General features: G+C 45.6%; 1 protein-coding gene across 1 annotated transcript in view; it reads right to left on the bottom strand.

Annotated features, from left to right (window-relative positions):
- The window catches only part of CAMK1D (calcium/calmodulin dependent protein kinase ID), a 327,025-nt gene extending 308,304 nt beyond the window's left edge, over positions 1-18,721 (bottom strand). The window contains exon 1 of the mRNA XM_044276752.1: positions 18,165-18,721. Within this exon, the coding sequence (XP_044132687.1) occupies positions 18,165-18,256 (92 nt within the window). The 5' untranslated portion in view covers positions 18,257-18,721. The remainder of the gene's footprint in view (positions 1-18,164) is intronic.
- Positions 18,722-20,183: the final 1,462 nt, after the last annotated feature.

Raw genomic sequence — 20,183 nt, 5'->3', positions numbered from 1 at the left:
AAAAAACACCCTGAGGCGACGCATCACTAAAAAAAGTAGGGTCCATATTCGAGAATATGCTGGCACGTCTTTTGGTCCCTATTGGAAACTGGAATCAATGCACAGGTTATGTGAAATTAGTGCTTTCAGTATTGCATTATCATTTCATAGAAATGCTATAAATTGCAATAAGCATTATTAAAAGCTTACAGTGATGTCTTTGCAAGAAACATATAATTTTAAATGGCATAAAAGCACTCCAAGAAACCGTGTTTCTTCCTTTCCATTCATGAATCCTCTTGTATTTCAGTTGTACTTTATGAAGCATAGCTTTTGTTCTTAGCAGCATTAGATCTACTGAAATGTCAAACAAAAGCTGCACAGTAGGGAATCTTGATAAATATTAGATCGTATCACAGACACACCACAGTTCAGTTTGTAGAAAAATGTATAAATGTTGTATGCCATGTATAATATATAACCTAGACATATAAAAGCTCAGAGGCATATAATAGCAAAGCACTGTTCAATACTATGCAAATCCATGCCTGCACATAAGAAACATCTTCCTTTTAATTTGTTGAAGGTATATGTCCTTATTGTGTAATAGAAACATAGGTACAAAATCCCTCGACGCGACGGCGAGCAGGTAAATAGAGAAGAGAAGGCAGATCTCCCACGACTGTTGCTATCTCTTCAAACAGCTGATCGGTGGGGGTGCCGGGAATCGCGATCTGATATTGATGACCTATACTGAGGATAGATCATCAATAGAAAAAAACTGCATTGAGATAACCCACACACTATTCCCAGAAACAAAAAATAACTCTACAGAGTAGCCCTCCAAGTGACACATACATGACCATATACAAATCTTCTGCTGAAAAATATTGCCACTGGCTTTTTGATTTGGAATCTATTTCATTACAACCAATGTAAATCCTTCATATGAGTAATGAAAAAAGAGAATGGTTGTTATTTCTGCTGAATAATTTATAATGTCAAATTACGGAGATATTAAACATGCAGAACTTTAGCGGACGTCTCAGCTCCGTCCAATACAGACTCTGTGCGCCCCTGTACAATGCTGCTTTGTGCATATGTAGGCTCCTTACATATGGCATCGTATGGGGCATGCAAAAATTTTTGTATCAGGTTTAAACAGAATCTTGCAGAAAGAAATCCAGCCTTTTTTTTCCCGTGAAAATGCCACAACCAATTTTCCCCAAAACAGGCATCATTTTAATTGGCTGGATCAATTCCGCCAGGTAGTGTGGCTGATCCTGCTGACAAGTGCTCTTTAGGGTGTATCAGAAGGAAACTATGAAAAACATAGTTATACATAAAATACAATTATAAACAGCAAATAGTCCAGTTCACCTCACCACAGTTCAGGTGACCCCCGTGGAGGGAAACAAAATTGGAGACATGGTGTTAGGAACAAGTCAAAAACGATATATCCAGCACTGTAGGGGGATAAAACTACCCCTTTACTTATCCAGCATGCTATCCAGCAATTGCCATGTTGGACTATGTATTAAACTGAAAGAACAGAAAGGACATGTTATTGGACTTCCCTTTTTAGGGCTCATTCAGACGGCCATATGGTTTGCTCCGCACCCGTACCACATTTTTGCGGAATGGGTGCGGACACATTAATTTTAATGGGACCACAAAAGATGCGGACAGCACACCGTGTGCTGTCCGCATCCGTTGTTCCGTTGCGGGGCACCACAAAAAATATAGAGCATGTCCTATTCTTGTTCAAAATTGCATACAAGAATAGGCATTTTCTATGAGAGTGGCGGTCATGTGCGGTCCGAGAATTGCGGAACGCACACAGGCCGGTATCCGGATCTGCAATTTGCGGACCGCAAAACACATATTGCCGTCTAAATGAACCCTTACAGTGATAAGCATACAGCATAGAGATATTTCTATCATTGTAGTTCATTATTTTTATCGATATCTATTTAAAGACTGTTCTCTAAGACCAGATTTATGCTGCAGAACAGGCTTCAAACTTAGGACCAGTTCACACAGAGTATTTTGGCGATCATTTTGGCAAGTTTCCACCTGAAAATCTGCTCCAAAAAAAACACCTCGAAACAGACTCTCAATAACTTCAATGGTAAACAGCGCTTGCTCTTTGTTACTTCCACGTGGAAAAAAGAAGCAGCAAGATCTATCTTGGGGCAGAATCAGAACTGAATCTCCCAATGAAATAAATGGGAAGCGTCAAAAAACATGTCTGCATGTTTTCTGTTTGGGTTTTTGGCATGGATCAGCGTAAAAAAGTTGAATATACATTTTTTTATTGAAGTAAACTGCCACTGGTTTAAAGAAAAGTACGTAGAACAAACGCGTCAAAAAGCACGCAAAAAGTGCGAACTTTGTAGGCAGATGTTCAAAATCCATTGTGTGAACATACCCTTATATGTTATTATACAGTAGAAGTTGTTGAACAGGTGTGAATAGAGTCTTAGCTTATTGAAGTATCTAAGCATGTAGTTCACTAAACATTTTTACATACAAGATCTAGAAAAGAATTGCAAATAACAATTTATAATATTGCTGAAGACTACAGAAAACAAACCAAAAACCACAGGTATAGGGATGAGGGAACTTCTGTTTTCAAGTTCGGCGTACAAGTTTCGGGTTCAGATTATCTAAGAACTCTATTATGGATTCGCTACCACGGACCATAACTTATGGTCTGTGGTAGCGGAATCCATAACGGAATTCTTAGATAACCGGAACCTTGTACGCCGAGCTTGAAAACAGAAGTTCACTCATCACTACACAGGTACACAAAACTTCACTAAAAACTTCTGTGTGAAGAAGCCATCCTTAAAGGGATGCACCCCGGACAAGTACTATTAACTACAGTAATACATTGACTCAAAATCAGTGATATGTATTTCAATACTCCCCCACGCAAACCAGCTGTGGAGCACGTTGGCTCCTGAGGGCACACATATTTGAGAAGACTCCATGAAGAGACCTCTATGCATTTCATGGTTGGTATGCAGGAAAACTAAGGAGAGTATTGAGACACAAATTACGGATATGGAGTCAGCGGCTGGTGTATTATTCATGTTACACTGTAGGGACACAACTTGTCTGAAGTGACAGATTCCCTTTAAATTCAAAGCATGAAATGGTCCTGAGTAGAGAAGAGCGAACTTGTGTTCTGCAGTAACAGTCCTGAACACTGAGATATTGTGAGGAATGGTGGAAGAGACTTGGGAATGTAATGGCAGTGTGACATGAGAACAGTTACCGCATCACCATTATACACATTAAGGGTCTATTCAAACGATCCGCAAATACATTCGGCCGGCACCCCCATAGAAATGGCTATTCTTGTCCTCAATTGCGGACAAGAATAGGACATGTTCTATTTTTTTTTTCCGGAGCTGTGGACCGGAAGATCGGGGTCGCGCTCCGGAAATGTGGATGCGGAGAGCACACTATCCATTTCGTCCCCATAGAGAATGAATGGGTCCGCAACGGTTCCGCACAATTGCGGAACGGGTGTGGACAATACTTGCGGACGTGTGAATGGAGCCTAATTGTGAAAAGAGGTCCTCTTTAATAACATGATATGTAATTATATTATAACATTGAGGTTGTCAGTTATCAATATAGAGAAAGAAACAAAGAACAGAAAATGTGAATAGAAAAAGACATAAATGCATCTGGTGACTCCGCAAAAATACTTGGTAGTAATCTAACTATAAACTGAATGTAATCAATTTGACATTTCCAGTGCTCAACATGAGCAATACACTGACTAAAGAGGAACACAGCAGCCTTCAGCTATAAGCATAGAACTGATGTAGGTCACAGAAATGCCAATCCCTCATTGATTTCCACACCACAAGACTTAGAGCTCATTCAGAAGACCATATATTTGTGTCCGCATCCGTGATGCAGTCCTATTAATTTCAATGGGGCCACAAAAGATGTGGACCGCACACCGTGTGCTGTCCATATCCGTACTTCCGTTCCACAGCCCGGCAAATAGATAGAGCATGTCCTATTCTTGTCTACAACTGCGTTTAATAACTGGTGGACACTGTTATACACGTAATAATCCTCACAAAATGTCATAAAAGCAATACACTGTATGTACGTCCTGGAAATGCAGAGAATCATGTGCAAGTCTAAAAGCCAATAAAAGAAACATGTAAAAAGTGGAGCTGTCATATTCAGGGCTGCCAGGAAAGGGTTGTCTGGGAATAAATAACTTTTCACAGGTGCCTGCTATCTGCAGCTCCGGTCCTGCGCACTCCCAGCCTGCGGCTTGATTACTTCCTCTGCAGCATGGGCATCTGCTCTAAAGTAGTCAATGGCTGTATTCAGCAGTGACGTGTCCACAAGAGGCACATCCCCACTGAAGCCAGTTATTGGCTGCAGCGGAGCGGGTGATCAGCCCTATGCTATGGATGAATAATACGAGCTGAGGACTGGAAGGTGGACACATGGGACCCAGCATACAGGATGAGAGAATCTTTCCATAGCTGAGAAAGGCTGTGAGCACCTGACTCCACTCAAAACTAGCTTTGACTCCAAAGTCACGACCCTGACTCTACGCCCCTGGTTAAAAGGCTATTTTGATGTAGACTTTTTAGGAATATCAATAGGGTATGCAATAAATGTCTGGCAGGCGTGGGTCCCAACTCTGGGAGTCAGTCCTAGCAAACTGTGTGGCTTCCTCTATTCACACCTATGGGACTTGATTCAGCACTCGACTATTTTCAGAAGTCCAGTAGCAGTGAATGGAAAAAGCCATACATGCGTTGCTTGCTGCCCATTCACGTTGGGGTCCCATTCGTGAGATAGGATTTGCACCTATCAGATATCTATGGCATAGATATACAGTATATATGTACAGGTGGGAATACCCCTCTAAGAGAAACTGAGATCATATTTACCTCATAATATGCATCATAATAGAATATAAAGGAAGATAAAAGCTCAGCTTTATGTAGGGTGGCCCATCTCAGAATCAGTGACATGCTGATACCTTTTAGAAGGAAGAGTATGTTTATCTGCAGGCATATCCTCTCCACTTCTGATGCATGCCTGTTTTTTTCTTCGATGATTAGTCAGCTCTAGGCGATTCAGTGAAGTCAGAGTGAATTACAGATACACAGAGCATGATGTGCAAAGTGCAGGCAAATATAAACATGGGATGCTTCACTGGATAGGAAATCAGGATGTCACAAACCAACAGACTGAGGACCTGAAATAGCAACAACGCTACCGTTTTACTGCACAACAACCATGACGTTCTACATGTACATAAAACAGACTTCCCAAATCATGCTATTCACATTGTCCTTAAATGACTTTCAACCCAAGAAGATACACAGTGGAGTCACATTATTCTGACCTCCATCTATACAGGCTGGGAGAGACTCGGTAAGGTCCTGGTAGGTTGTCACAGATATAGCTAGAGGCTGCATGGGAGAGGATCCAAAGAGCAATCAAGGTGGTCCCACAGATGCTCAACTGGGTTCAAGTCTGGGAAAAAAAAAGGGGGCCAGGGTAGTATTTGGAAGTCTTGGTCATGCTCTTCCAACCAATGTCAGACATTTCTAGCCATGTGGCATGATGCATTTTCTTGCTGGAAGATCCCATCCTCCGCAAGGAAGGCAATTAGCATGTACAGTGTAAGGGATCGTTTACCTCTTAGGCCCCTTTTACACGGGCGAGTTTTCCGTGCGGGTGCGATGCGTGCGGTGAACGCATTGCACCCGCACTGAATCCGGGCCCATTCTTTTTTATGGGGCTGTGCACATGAGCGGTGATTTTCACGCATCACTTGTGCGTTGAGTGAAAATCGCAGCATGCTCTATATTGTGCGATTTTCACGCGACGCAGGCCCCATAGAAGTGAATGGGGTGCGTGAAAATGCGGATGCGGTGCGATTTTCACGCACGGTTGCTAGGAGACGATCGGGATGGAGACCCGATCATTATTATTTTCCCTTAATCTCTGAATACAGAATGCACAGTAAAACAGCGCTGGAGGGGTTAAAAAAAATAATAATAAATTTAACTCACCTTAGTCCACTTGATCGCGAAGCCCGGCATTTCCTTGTGTCTCCTTTGCTGAATAGGACCTGTGGTGAGCATTAAATACAGGTAAAGGACCTTTGATGACGTCACTCCGGTCATCACATGGTACGTCACATGATCTTTTACCATGGTGATTCACCATGGTAAAAGACCATGTGATGACCGGAGTGACGTCATCCAAGGTTCTTTACCTGTATTTAATGCTCACCACAGGTCCTATTCAACAAAGGAGACACAAGGAGATGCCGGGCTTCGCGATCAAGTGGACTATGGTGAGTTAAATTTTTTATTTTTATTTTTAACCCCTCCAGCGCTGTTTTACTGTGCATTCTGTATTCAGAATGCTATTATTTTCCCTTATAACCATGTTATAAGGGAAAATAATACAATCTACAGAACATGGGTACCAAACATGCGCGATTTTTCTCACGCGAGTGCAAAACGCATTACAATGTTTTGCACTCGCGCAGAAAAATCGCGCATTTTCCCGCAACGCACCCGCCTCTTATCCGGGCCAAAAATAAGACGCCCGTGTAAAAGAGGCCTTAGGGGTTCACCATCACAGATTACTTCACCAAACACCAAGGTTAAGGTCCAAACGGTGCATTTATTTGGCAATCTTCACACACCAGCATAAACAAAGCAAAATAAACAAACACTTGCCCCTCTAGGCACTACCTATTACACAAATAACGTATCTCTGTCTCACCTTGTATAACACAGTTCACACACTGTCTCAGGTGCGGCTTTCTCAGCCAAACGTCCAGCAGCCTCCAGGCTGTCACTACACCACGCACAGTTCCCCACAGGGAAGAGATTCGGCTACACAGCCTTGTGGCCCCTCAGTCCTCCTGACTGAGACCACACACAGAGCCTCTGCAGGTCTCTGCTTCACAATCACTCTCTTTCCCCAAGACTGACATACTGGGAGGCGCTTTATGCCGGCCTGATTACAGCAGGCCTCACCTGCGATCACCTCAGGTAGAATGGAATACCCCTGTCGAAAGGGTGTGGATTGGCAGATACCACTGCTAAGCCTACCCACCAATCTAATTAAAATCCAGCCCAGAATTATTAAACAAAACTGTCTCAGCAAACTATGCTCTCTCTGGATTTGAGTTGTCTCACCCATCTGAGGTACCTGAGTGGGACATACACGCCTTCCAACACTGTTCACATTACCACAACGGGTATAAGTGATATGCAAGGATGGATTCAGGGCAGCCTGGCTATAGACCCTACAGGGAAATTTCCTAGTGCGCCAATGCCCAGGGGGCCACCAAGTCCTCCTCATGGCCACCAGCCAGGTACATAAAGATCTGATGCTCTCAGCCAATGGCTGCTCCTGAATTCAACTGTATTGCTATCCTCAGGATGATGATACAGTTTCATACTGTGGTGCTGGCAGCAGTATTTTGTGCTTCACTATGGTATTTTGTTCTGCACTACAGTATTGCAGGCCCTGCCTACTTCTGTTGTCCCTGCTTACATAAGGTGGCCCTGCCTACTTGTTTTGCCCCACCTTCTTTCATTTTGGACTAACCTACAACATAGAGCCACTTTTATGTTTTTTTTTGCAGGATGTTTGTTCTCTGATGTTTTTCGCCTGACATGCCAACGTCCATCCATTTAATGATGCAGAAAATGTGAATTATCAGATGTGGCAACCAGCGTTGCAAACCAGAATTTTTCTTTTTTCTGCACAACTTGTCCCAAAATTACGGACAGCCAACATTTTTTATGAGCAAACTGGAAAACAATAATGAATGCTAAAGATTAGGAGTAATCCATGTCAATAGCGCAATATACTGATACATGATATAACAATAATACTGATCAATATACTGATATCACCCCATTACCAGCGTTTACTGTGAGTTGTAAAATGAAGATCATTACCACCATAATAATCAAGTCAAGTACCACCAGCCTTAAAAAATTATGGACACATCTGGTTTTTTTCACGGACATAGGAAAAAAGTCGCCTATTTTTACGGACTCTCCAGCAAATCAACGCCTTCTCTGCCGATACAACTTGGTTAGCAGAGGTGCAGTGACCATCTGTATCCTTCTGCTTTGGAGTTCAGCAGGCTTCACTGAACTGTTATTTTAGACACACGTCAGGTAGCCCCCTGGTTCATTTTGGCAGTGAGCTGCTCCACTGTAGTGTGTCAGTCTGCTCCGCAGTTTCCACATCACTTATTTACAATGGTTGTCCACTCACTATACACTTTCAACACAGCAGCATGCAAACAGTTCACAAACTGCGCAGTTTCAGAAATACCGCCACCCTTGACCCGAAAGCCAATAATCATCTCTTTTTGCAACTCTTATAAATCTTCCCTTTTACCCATGACAGGAACGAGGGATAAGTGTGCAGACAGCCTATCGGACACCTTATATACTCACCAAGCCATCTCATCACATGTGACTTCCATCATGAGCTACATGTTACCCACTTCAACAGTAGGAAGTGGTCATAATAATGGGACTTTTATGTAAGCTAACAAAGCCAGATCGGTCCCACTTGCCCACTGTGTTTCCATTAGGGAGTCCAGTATTTTACAGGACAAATTAGTCCTACATGGAGGACTATTTTGTTTGACATTTTTATGGAATCGGCGGAGACCTCTAGTGGAGCCTCTGATGCAGATGTGAACCTAACCTACGGACAATATACCCCATGTACAAAAACAAATACAGGAAAAAATAGAGCAGTTACTCAAGGCAACCAATTAAGTGGCTTACTTAATTTCCTAACCACCGTAAAAAGAAAGAGTCTTTGATTTCTTGCAATGGGCACCAATTTTCACTCCTTATCTACTACGCAAGTATTACTGAAGATAACAGTCCAGAACTGTGGTAACAGATCCCCATTAAATAACATGTTATCTTTATTATATCTTTTGCAACAAATGGGGTGGTACTGTGTGTGTGTTTTACCATTTTTACCATATATACCGGTATATATATTTTTTTAAAGGGTTTCTATCACTTCGCTGCACATATTTAGCTGTCAGACACTAGCGATCCGCTAGTGTCTGCTCTGCCCAACCATCCTAATATAATTGCTTTTGGGGCAGCCGTTTTGCTAAAAAAAGAACTTTTATTAATATGCTAATGAGCCTCTAGGTGCTATGGGGGCGTCATTAGCACCTAGAGGCTCCGTCTACCTTCAGAAACTGCCGCCGCCCAGCGCGTCCCTCCAGCCCGCCCATCTCCTCCTGAATGCGATCCTCCTTGTGAGCGCCTGTATTCGGCGCATGCGCAGTGAATGTCTGACAGCTTCCCTGCTCAGACATCTCCACTGCGCCTGTTCCTCGGAGCACTATGGTGTCATCGCGCAGGCGCAGTGGAGATGTCTGAGCAAGGAAGCGGTCAGACATTCACTGCGCATGCGCAGAATACATACGCTCACAAGGAGGATCGCATTCAGGAGGAGATGGGCGGGCTGGAGGGACGCGATGGGCGGCGGCAGTTTCTGAAGGTAGACGGAGCCTCTAGGTGCTAATGACGCCCCCATAGCACCTAGAGGCTCATTAGCATATTAATAAAAGTTCTTTTTTTAGCAAAACGGCTGCCCCAAAAGCAATTATATTAGGATGGTTGGGCAGAGCAGACACTAGCGGATCGCTAGTGTCTGACAGCTAAATATGTGCAGCGAAGTGATAGAAACTCTTTAATACAAATGAATAACCTTTTTTTTTTTGTCCCATACATCTTGAGTACCAATGCATTATGGCCCATCACTGTAGGAAGACTATTAGGCTAAGCGTATGGCAGGCTGCTATGGCAATGCACTGGCACCTGGGGCTGATGTGACAGAGGCAGTGCCGAATGCCACTGTTGCTATTGAAGCTCTGATCACGGACAGTGGGAGCCTGGCTTCCGTCAGTGCCATGCTCTGTTCACTTCTTGCCACATGGGCCAGGATAAATAATAATAATACTTTACAACGCCTGCGCTGGCACAGCGCTCAGGACTAAAATAAGTCTCATGTGTTTGTCCACTTGTTGACTCTGATCGCTGCTCTGTTTACTCTGGGCAAGGATCAGGAACGACTGGTTGGTGTAGGATGGTGTAAAATGGAAAAAAAAGCTAATTAGGTGCACCTACGGAATGCCCTCCATGTCCTCCTATCTACTACAGGAGCCAGCAACCATTCACATGATCCTTTTTTTTTTGCTAATCAGTGAAGAGGGATTTTAGGATAGCACCCACTTGCTTGAGATCAGCTCACCTGAAAAATCAATGTAAAATGAGCTGGACAAGATGCCAACTCTTGGGCAGAGAAAGGGTTAAAGCAGCAGCTGCTGAACAGAAGATGTTTGCCCCATACTCATTTCCTGCTTTTAAAAAAAGTGAGACATTGTTTGTTTAATCTGCTGCTTCTAGGGTTACAGTGATAACCGCAGACTGTACGGGTGCTGAGAAAGCATCCCCCCCATCCACCTGTTCACGCCAAGAACTCAGTAAGGCCTCATCCTGACAAGGCGCTTTTCAGAAATAAAGACGATCCAGGTTGTTTCCTATAGTGCTCAGAAGGCCAGTAATAAATACAACACTGGGTGCTGTGCAAGTACCTATAGTAAAAGCCTATGGGGCCATTTGTTAAGATCAGCGTTTTAGACGCCGGTCTTAATAAAGCCCCTGCGTTAGCGGTGGTCCGCCGGAGTTATGAAGAGGTGTCGGCCTCTCCATAACTTCAGCGCATCCAGCCCCAGTTTTAAATGTAAGATGGCTTCCTAGCTGGCTTACATTTAGACCTTTTTCTACGATGAATGATACGGACCAGGACCTGGCGTGAGCGGGGAAGAAGTCGCATATTCTGCCGCAATATGGCATGTGAAAAAATCTGCGCCAGATATACGCCACAAAGTGATATATATCTGTTCGTATATGACCCTCTATATGCTTTTTAAATTTCACACACATAATATGGTATATTAAGTCATTTAAACTGAAGACAAAATAAACCTACAGAGTTTCAAGCCCTTAAGGCCATATGAAATCAGAAAGGAGGGTCTCCCACCAAGAATGGCTGCCATGTAATACTACATTTCCCATTGCAAAAATCGAAATTTTGGCACAAAGTAGGCCAACCAATAGATGGTGTAAATTTAGACAGTCTACAGAGGCACCAAATCTATCACCAAGCGGGTCACTGTAGTGGCCACTGACTGGCAGAATGGGCAATGCAAGCCATTCCCCGAGTGTTGAGCCCAGCACCAGGAAGTGGAGGGCAGCGGGTGGCGGAGCAGCACCTCTATGGCAGCGGGGGGAAACCGGGTCCAGTTGTATATCCTGACAATGCTTTATTAGAGGTTAACACAACTAAAAGCTTCAAGCTTACCCGGAAATATATATTTTACCGGAGATCTCTGGCAACGAGCAGTAATTTCCATGGTACCTGTAGAAGTAAAGCCAGAGGCTAGCCTGGCTCCCAGGGGCCGCAGTTCTGCCGTCTGCTCATTCACTTCATTTTGCAGCACATGTCGCTTTCTCTAGCTCTATAGGCAATGTACCTGATCCAGGTTTCGAATCTTGTCAAATAAAAGCAATAGCTTACTAATCTGTTTCAGACAGTGTGGGGCATGTGAGCTCATCGTCAGGCTGGAAAGTCCAAGGTTACGGTAATTACCACTGAAACAAACTACAAATTCATATTTCCCCAAAAAATTAAAGACAAACCATTTAATTACAGCCCTGTCTGTGCTGTCACTCGCTGTGCAGCCTGACGCGCTGTAGTACTACCAGTCATACAGATATGTTTATCCAGATATAGTGAGGAAACGAGGCAAAGATAATTATACAGGTACCGCCAAACCGGGCGGATATTCCACCATCATTCCATGGCAAAAGCTGAAACAAATCCACAGCAAAACCCACATGTCTATTTGTTTCTGATTTTGCTGCATATTTGCCATGGAATTTGCAAATTATGAAGTCCGTGGTGAAAATCCACAGAGTAAGGCCTCATGCACATGTTTGGGTCCACATCCAAGCCACCGTTTTGGCAACTCGATGCGGACCCATTCACTTCAATTGGGCCGCAAAAGATGCGGACAGCACTCCGTGTGCTGTCCGCATCCGTTGCTCCGTTCCGCTGCCCCGCTCTAAAAAAATATAACATGTCCTATTCTTGTCCGCGCTTTGCGGACAAGAATAGGCATTATATTGACGGAAGGCACACGGACGGCTTCCTGTTTTTGTGGATCCGCGGTTTGCGGACCGCAAAAAACGGCACGGTCGTGTGCATGAGGCTTAAAATGACATGCTGTGGATTTAAAAATCACCACACTGCGGAAACATGCCCTAAATCTCTTCCTTAAATTTTGACTTTAATCCCGAGTTTAACTTTGACTGTAAATCAGCTTAGAATCTCATTCTGAAGAGAGAGGGGCGGGGGCAGCCTTCTGCAGCCTGCTGTGTAGTGTATAGACATGCCAGCTGCAGAAGAAAAACTGTTATATCACACAATGCTAAAATAAAAAATAGATATAAATCAATAGAATTGTCTCCTAGAAGAATAAGATAGCACAAAGTCTAGCAGCCAATTCTTCACCCATCTCTTTGCTACAAAGGCTTAGGCTATTTTCACACTTGCAGCAGAGTGATCCGGCAAGCAGTTCCGTCGCCGGAACTGCCTGCTGGATCCGGCAATCTGCATGAAAACAGACAGCATCCGGATGTGGATCCGTCTTACAAATGCATTGCAAGAACGGATCCATCTCTCCAGATGTCATCCGGAGAAACGGATCCGTTATATATTTTTGTCACATTTTTACCGGTCTGCTGGATGGATCCAGCATTGCAGTATTTTTAATGCCGGATCCGGCACTAATACATTTCAATGTAAATTAATGCCAGATCCGGCATTCCGGCAACTGATCCGGAATCTTGGACGGATATAATACTGCAGCATGCTGCGGTATATCCTCCGTTCAAAATGCCGTTCAGTGACTGAACTGATGACATCCTGAACAGATTGCTCTCCATTCAGAATGCATTAGGATAAAACTGATCAGTTCTTTTCTGGTATAGAGCCCCTAGGACGGAACTCAATGCCGGAAAAGATAAAACGCAAGTGTGAAAGTACCCTTAGGAGTGATATCTCTTGCAAAACTGTTGAAGTCCCAGGCGACCTTAGGGCTGTTTCACACGAACGAGTCCTTTGCGGGAATCGCGCTTCATGTGTGATCCCCGTTCTGGGCTTTCAGGGGCGTACAGCATTATCATGATGTATAATGCTATGTGCTTCTGCTTGACCGTCTACAGAATCATACTGACAGCTTTATGTCACGGCGAGACTGTCAGATCCCTATACTGTACGTTACAAACTTCTCAGGCCATTGGACAGTAATATTTTTAAACCTCGATGTAGGCAGCTGTGTTCTTTGGTGAGGCCCACAGGTCACTGACCGGCACAATAGAAAAAATGAGGATAGAGTTTTAAAAACACTGTGGATTTCTCTCTGAAGGATTTGAAAAATATGTTGCAGATTTGCAAAAGAAAGCTGAAACCTGCAGCCAATCTGCATGTAACACACTGACTAGAATCTCCTTCAGACTTTACGTTTCTTTAACTTTTGAGAAAACATCATGAGCAAGCACAGGTCAGATGAAAGCAAAGATCTGTTTCTCTTTTAGTTGTACATAAAGGTAGTGGTATGTGTTAGGGTGCTTTCACACTAGCGGCAGAGGAATTCGGCAGGCAGTTCTGTCCCCGGAAGCCGGCAAAATGCATGACAAATGCATTGAAATGCCGGATCCATCTCTCCGGTATACAAAACGGATCCAGTATACATTTTTTTTTTTGCATTTTTTTCGTTCTGCGGATCCGTTTCGCCGTAACACTTAATGCCGGATCTGGCACTAATAAACTTTAATGTAAATTAATGCTGGATCCGGCATTCCAGCAAGTAATCAGTCTTTTTCGCCGGAAATAAAACTGCAGCATGCTGCAATATTTCCCCCCGTCCTAAAATGGCAAAATAACTGAACTGAAGACATCCTGATGCATCCTGAACGGACTAGGCTACTTTCACACTAGCGTTCTGCTGTCCGCTCGTGAGCTCCGTTTGAAGGGGCTCACGAGCGGAGCAGAACGCTTCCGTCCAGCCCTGATGCAGTCTGAATGGATGCGGATCCGCTTAGACTGCATCAGTCTGGCGGCGTTCAGCCTCCGCTCCGCTCGCCTCCGCACGGCCAGGCGGACAGCTGAACGCTGCTTGCAGCGTTCAGCTGTCCGCCTGGCCGTGCGGAGGCGTGCGGATCCGTCCAGACTTACAATGTAAGTCAATGGGAACGGATCCGCTTGAAGATGACACCATATGGCTCAATCTTCAAGCGGATCCGTCCCCCATTGACTTTACATTGAAAGTCTGAACGGATCCGCTCAGGCTACTTTCGCACTTAGAAATTTTTCTAAGTTATTAATGCAGACGGATCCGTACTGAACGGAGCCTCCGTCTGCATTAATATGATCGGATCCGTTCAGAACGGATCCGATCAAGCGCAAGTGTGAAAGCAGCCTTACTCTCCATTCAGAATGCATGGGGATAAAACTGATCAGTTATTTTCCAGTATAGAGCCCGTAGGACGGAACTCTATGCCGGAAAAGAATAACGCTAGTGTGAAAGTACCCTTACCATCATATAAAAGACAGAACTAGTCATAGCTAGACTTTTCTTTAGCTGGGGCAAAAATCCAGTTCCCTGTGGCTTGTTAGAGCTCCTCCTGGCACCCGGAAGCCATTCCCCATTGATACCATTGATATGACATTGATGGCGCCAACTGGTGAAATCTTAATTGAGTAACCAGCAAACAGCGACCAGGGGTGGGGATGACCACTGCAGCCAATCGCTGGCTACGGCAATCAAGGGGCAGGGGAGGAATAACCATCACAGCCAATCACTGGCCACAGCGCTGAACTTGCTTCATGTGACCATTTGTTGTGACTCAAGGGGAGCAGGCCACCGCGGTAGCAGTCACGTGTCAACCCTGATATCAGAGCACCAGGGAGATGAAAAGCTGCCCAGAGAGCAATAGAGACGGGACCCAGTGGCGGGGACCAGCTGAGAGTCGGCCATTCTGTGAGGTCTGATATAATGTTGAATAACCCCTTTAAAAACATAGATACCACATTTTTCTCAAGTAAGATATTACTTACACATTATTTTTTTTAAGTGTGTTTTATATAATGAGGTCTTCTATCTCAGGGACAGTGTTTGTAAAGGTAGAATGAGAACACTAAACTACGCAGCAGCTGCACAGTGACCGTCACTATGTCTACAGTACATCGTACACATCCAAAACTGAGCCTTCTGCCTTCAGTCTAACAAAATGATGGCTCAATCAAGACACTGCTCATCCTCAGTCTTGGCAGGTACCACGGACCTGTCCCATCTCACACTATATCATGTAATGTGATTTCTCATTCACCTCATGTGCCACACTACTGTCCTCCATCACCTCATGTACCACACCACTGTCCTCCATCACCTCATGTACCACACCACTGTCCTCCATCACCTCATGTACCACACCACTGTCCTCCATCACCTCATGTTCCACACCACTGTCCTCCATTACCTCAAGTACCACGCTATTCTCCTCCATTACCTCATGTACCACACCACTTTCTTACACTACCTCATGTACAACAGCACTGTTCTCCAACAGTTCATGGGCCACACCACTGTCCTCCATCACCTCATGTGTCACAGCACTATCCTCCATCATATAATGTGCCACAACACTGTCCTCCATCACCTCATGTGCCACACCACTGTCCTCCATCACCTCATGTGCCACACCACTGTCCTCCATCACCTCATGTACCACACTACTATCCGCCATCACCTCATGTGCCAAACCACTATCCTCCATCACCTCATGTACCACACCACTGTCCTCCATCACCTCATTTACCACACCACTGTCCTGCCTCACCTCATGTACCACACCACTGTCCTGCCTCACCTCATGTAGCACACCACTGTCCTGCATCACCTCATGTACCACACCACTGTCCTCCCTCACTTCATCTAACACACCACTGACCTTTCCTTACTCCAAGAGCCACCAACTGTCTTCCCTGAAAGTATCATGCCAATGTCCTCCCTCACATCATATACCATACTGCAGTTATATTCCACCCACTGTCCTCTCTTACCCCATGTGCCACACTATCATTCTCCTTCACTTGATGTACCACACCGCTGTTTTCCTTCACGTTACATACCATATAAACCACTGTCCTTCCTCATTTCATGTACACTACCAATGCCTCCCCCCTCCATGTACCACACAATATCCTGTCTCACTTTATACACTTGACCAAACCACGCTGCCCTCATATAATATATGTACCACACCACTTTCCTCCTCCGTGTACTACCACACCAATGTCCTCCTCACCCCGTGTACTGCCACACCACTGTCCTGCTCCGTGTACTACCACACGATTGCCCTCTGTGTACCACCACATCACTGTCCTTCTCCGTGTACTACCTCACCTCTGTCCTCCTCCGTGTACCACACCACTGTCCTCCTCCTCTGTGTAACACACCACTGTCCTCCTCCATGTACCACACCACTGCCCTCCTCCATGTACCACACCACTGCCCTCCTCCATGTACCACACCACTGCCCTCCTCTATGTACCACACCACTATCCTCCTCTGTGTACCACACCACTGTCCTCCTCCATGTACTTTCACACCACTGTGCTTCGTGTACTACCACACCACTGTGCTCCGTGTACTACCACACCACTGTGCTCCTCCGTGTACTACCACACCACTGCCCTCCTCCGTGTACTACCACACCACTGTCCTCCTCCGTGTACTACCACACCACTGCCCTCCTCCGTGTACTACCACACCACTGTCCTCCTCCGTGTACTACCACACCACTGTCCTCCTCCGTGTACTACCACACCACTGTCCTCCTCCCTTGTGTACCACACCATTGTCATCCTCCGTGTACCACACCACTGTCCCCCTACCCTGTGTACCACACCACTGTCCTCCTCCATGTACCACACCTGTCCTCCTCCGTGTACCACACACCTGTCCTCCTATGTGTATCACACGACTGTCCTCCTATGTGTATCACACGACTTTCCTCCTATGTGTATCACACGACTGTCCTCCTCCATGTACCACACACCTGTACTCCTCCGTTTACTACCACACATGTCCTCCTCCATGTACCACACCACTGTCCTCCTCCATGTACCACACCACTGTCCTCCTATGTGTATCACACGACTGTCCTCCTCCATGTACCACACACCTGTCCTCCTCCGTGTACTACCACACCTGTCCTCCTCCGTGTACTACCACACCTGTCCTCCTCCGTGTACTACCACACCTGTCCTCCTCCGTGTACTACCACACCTGTCCTCCTCCGTGTACTACCACACCTGTCCTCCTCCGTTTACTACCACACCTGTCCTCCTCCGTTTACTACCACACCACTGTCCTCCTCCATGTACCACACCACTGTCCTCCTCCATGTACCACACCACTGTCCTCCTATGTGTATCACACCACTATCCTCCTATGTGTATCACACGACTGTCCTCCTCCGTGTACTACCACACCTGTCCTCCTCCGTGTACTACCACACCTGTCCTCCTCCGTGTACTACCACACCTGTCCTCCTCCGTGTACTACCACACCTGTCCTCCTCCGTGTACTACCACACCTGTCCTCCTCCGTGTACTACCACACCTGTCCTCCTCCGTTTACTACCACACATGTCCTCCTCCATGTACCACACCACTGTCCTCCTCCATGTACCACACCACTGTCCTCCTATGTGTATCACACCACTATCCTCCTATGTGTATCACACGACTGTCCTCCTCCATGTACCACACACCTGTCCTCCTCCGTGTACTACCACACCTGTCCTCCTCCGTGTACTACCACACCTGTCCTCCTCCGTGTACTACAACACCTGTCCTCCTCCGTGTACTACCACACCTGTCCTCCTCCGTGTACTACCACACCTGTCCTCCTCCGTGTACTACCACACAACTGTTCCTCGCCACTCACACAATGTACCAGACATTTCTGTACTTACGAGCCAAGAACCTCCTTGAATTGAAAAATCTTCTTGATGTCCTCCACCTGCTTCTTCCAGGACGTGCTGTTATCTCCATGCTCCCGAGCCATGTCAACAAGTCAGACTTCGGATGTCACCCACAAAGCAAGAGTTCACCTCTCGGTGCCCCGTCCTCTTCTACTAAACACTTCCTGCTTGTTCAAATAAGTAGCGTCAAGCGGTCTGAAGAAACGACCGGACGGTTACCCTGCAGGTTCTTTCTCGGCGGTAGGATGTGGCGCTGGCACAGCAGGTATCCCCTGTCACACAGAGCTCCCTCTCCACAGACAGCAGTGCATGGCAGTGTTATCACACACGAGCAGGGGGTGGTGCTGCCAGGCTGGGCTCCCCCTACAGCTACGGTGCTACCAGGGGAGGATTAGCGCGTGTTGTTATGGGGACAGCACCCTGTGGCCGGGGGTGAGCTCCTGCTCAGCCTGACAGCACTAACTCAATAATGACTTCAGAGATAATTCGCATTGCACCAAAACCCCATGCGCGTCAATGAGGCTCCTTTCCTGGGCAGCGAGCACAAAGCAGACGAGCAGCGCTCCAGCAGCACTACCGGAAGAGCGCCACCTGCTGGCAGCTACAGGCTCTGCATCGCCAATAAGGCTGACACACCTTTCACTTTGAAAGTTATATGAAATTATCAATGGTTGTGTCTGCAAACAGTAAAGCATTACTAGGATAGGAAAGTAATGTTGGGTGGTGGTCTTAGAAGAATTAGGGAGCCACAGCCCCTTTATGGTTTAGGGTGAATTCTCACTGGGGCAGATTTACTATTGAAAATGCCCCAGTTTTTTTGTGCAATTTATGCAAAAAAAAAAAAAAAAAAAGTGGTGTACATGCTTTGAACGACATTTATCAACTGTTTTATACTTCAAACTTTTTTACTCCTGGTCCATCAAGGGGACATTGCTTCAGTTAGGCTACTTTCACACTTGCGGCAGAGAGATCCGGCAAGCAGTTCCGTCGCCGGATCCGGCAAAACGTATGCCAACTGATGGCATTAGTAAGACTGATCAGGATCATGATCAGTTTAAAAAATGCCCTGAAATGCCGAATCTGTCTTTCCGGTGTCATCCGGCAAAACGGATCCGGCATTTACTTTTTTCGCCTTTTTTTTTCAATCTGCGCATGCGCAGACCTGAAGGAAGAATCCGGCAAGTGTTCCAGAGTTTAGGACGGAGATAAAACCGCAGCATGTTGCGGTATTATCTCTGTTCTGAACAGTTAAAAAGACTGAACTGAAGACATCCTGATGCATCCTGAACGGATTTCTCTCCACTCAGAATGCATGGGGATATACCTGATCAGTTATTTTCCGTTAATGAGCCCCTAGGACGGAACTCTATGCCGGAAAAAAAAACCGCTAGTGTGAAAGTACCCTTAGGGTCCATTCACACGTCCGCAAAATGGATCCGCATCCGTTCTGCATTTTTGCGGAACGGGTGCAGACTCATTCATTTTCAATGGGGCAGGAATGTGCTGTCCGCATCCACATTTGCGGATCCGCACTTCCGCATCCGTGCTTCCGTTTCCGCCAAAAAATAGAACATGTCCTATTCTTGTCCGCAATTGCGGACAAGAACAGGCATATTCTATTAGTGCCGGCAATGTGCGGTCCGCAAAATGCAGAAAGCACATTGCCGCTTTCCGTGTTTTGCGGATCCGTTGCTCCGTGTATCCGCAAAACACGTTGCGGACGTGTGAATGGAGCCTTAGAGGGGACATGGCCTTATAGGAAAGGGGCGTGACTTGACCACAACTCCATGTGGCAAAAAATGTGGCAAAATTTTGCTGCATTTTTGGCGTAAAGCTACACCAACTTATAGATGCTGTAAACTTAGACTATACAATTCCAAAGATAGCCTGCATCAGCTACTGTGATAAAACCGGAGCAGTTCAAGACTACGTTTACGCTGTTTTACTGTTAAGGTGGATTTACACTGCTCGATTGTCAGACAGATGATGGGGAACGAACGTTCCTAAGAA

Source organism: Bufo gargarizans, chromosome 2 (assembly GCF_014858855.1).
Source record: "Bufo gargarizans isolate SCDJY-AF-19 chromosome 2, ASM1485885v1, whole genome shotgun sequence".
NCBI lineage: Eukaryota > Metazoa > Chordata > Amphibia > Anura > Bufonidae > Bufo > Bufo gargarizans.
Note: the sequence above shows the minus strand (reverse complement) of the source record. Positions and strands in the feature narration are given on the sequence as shown.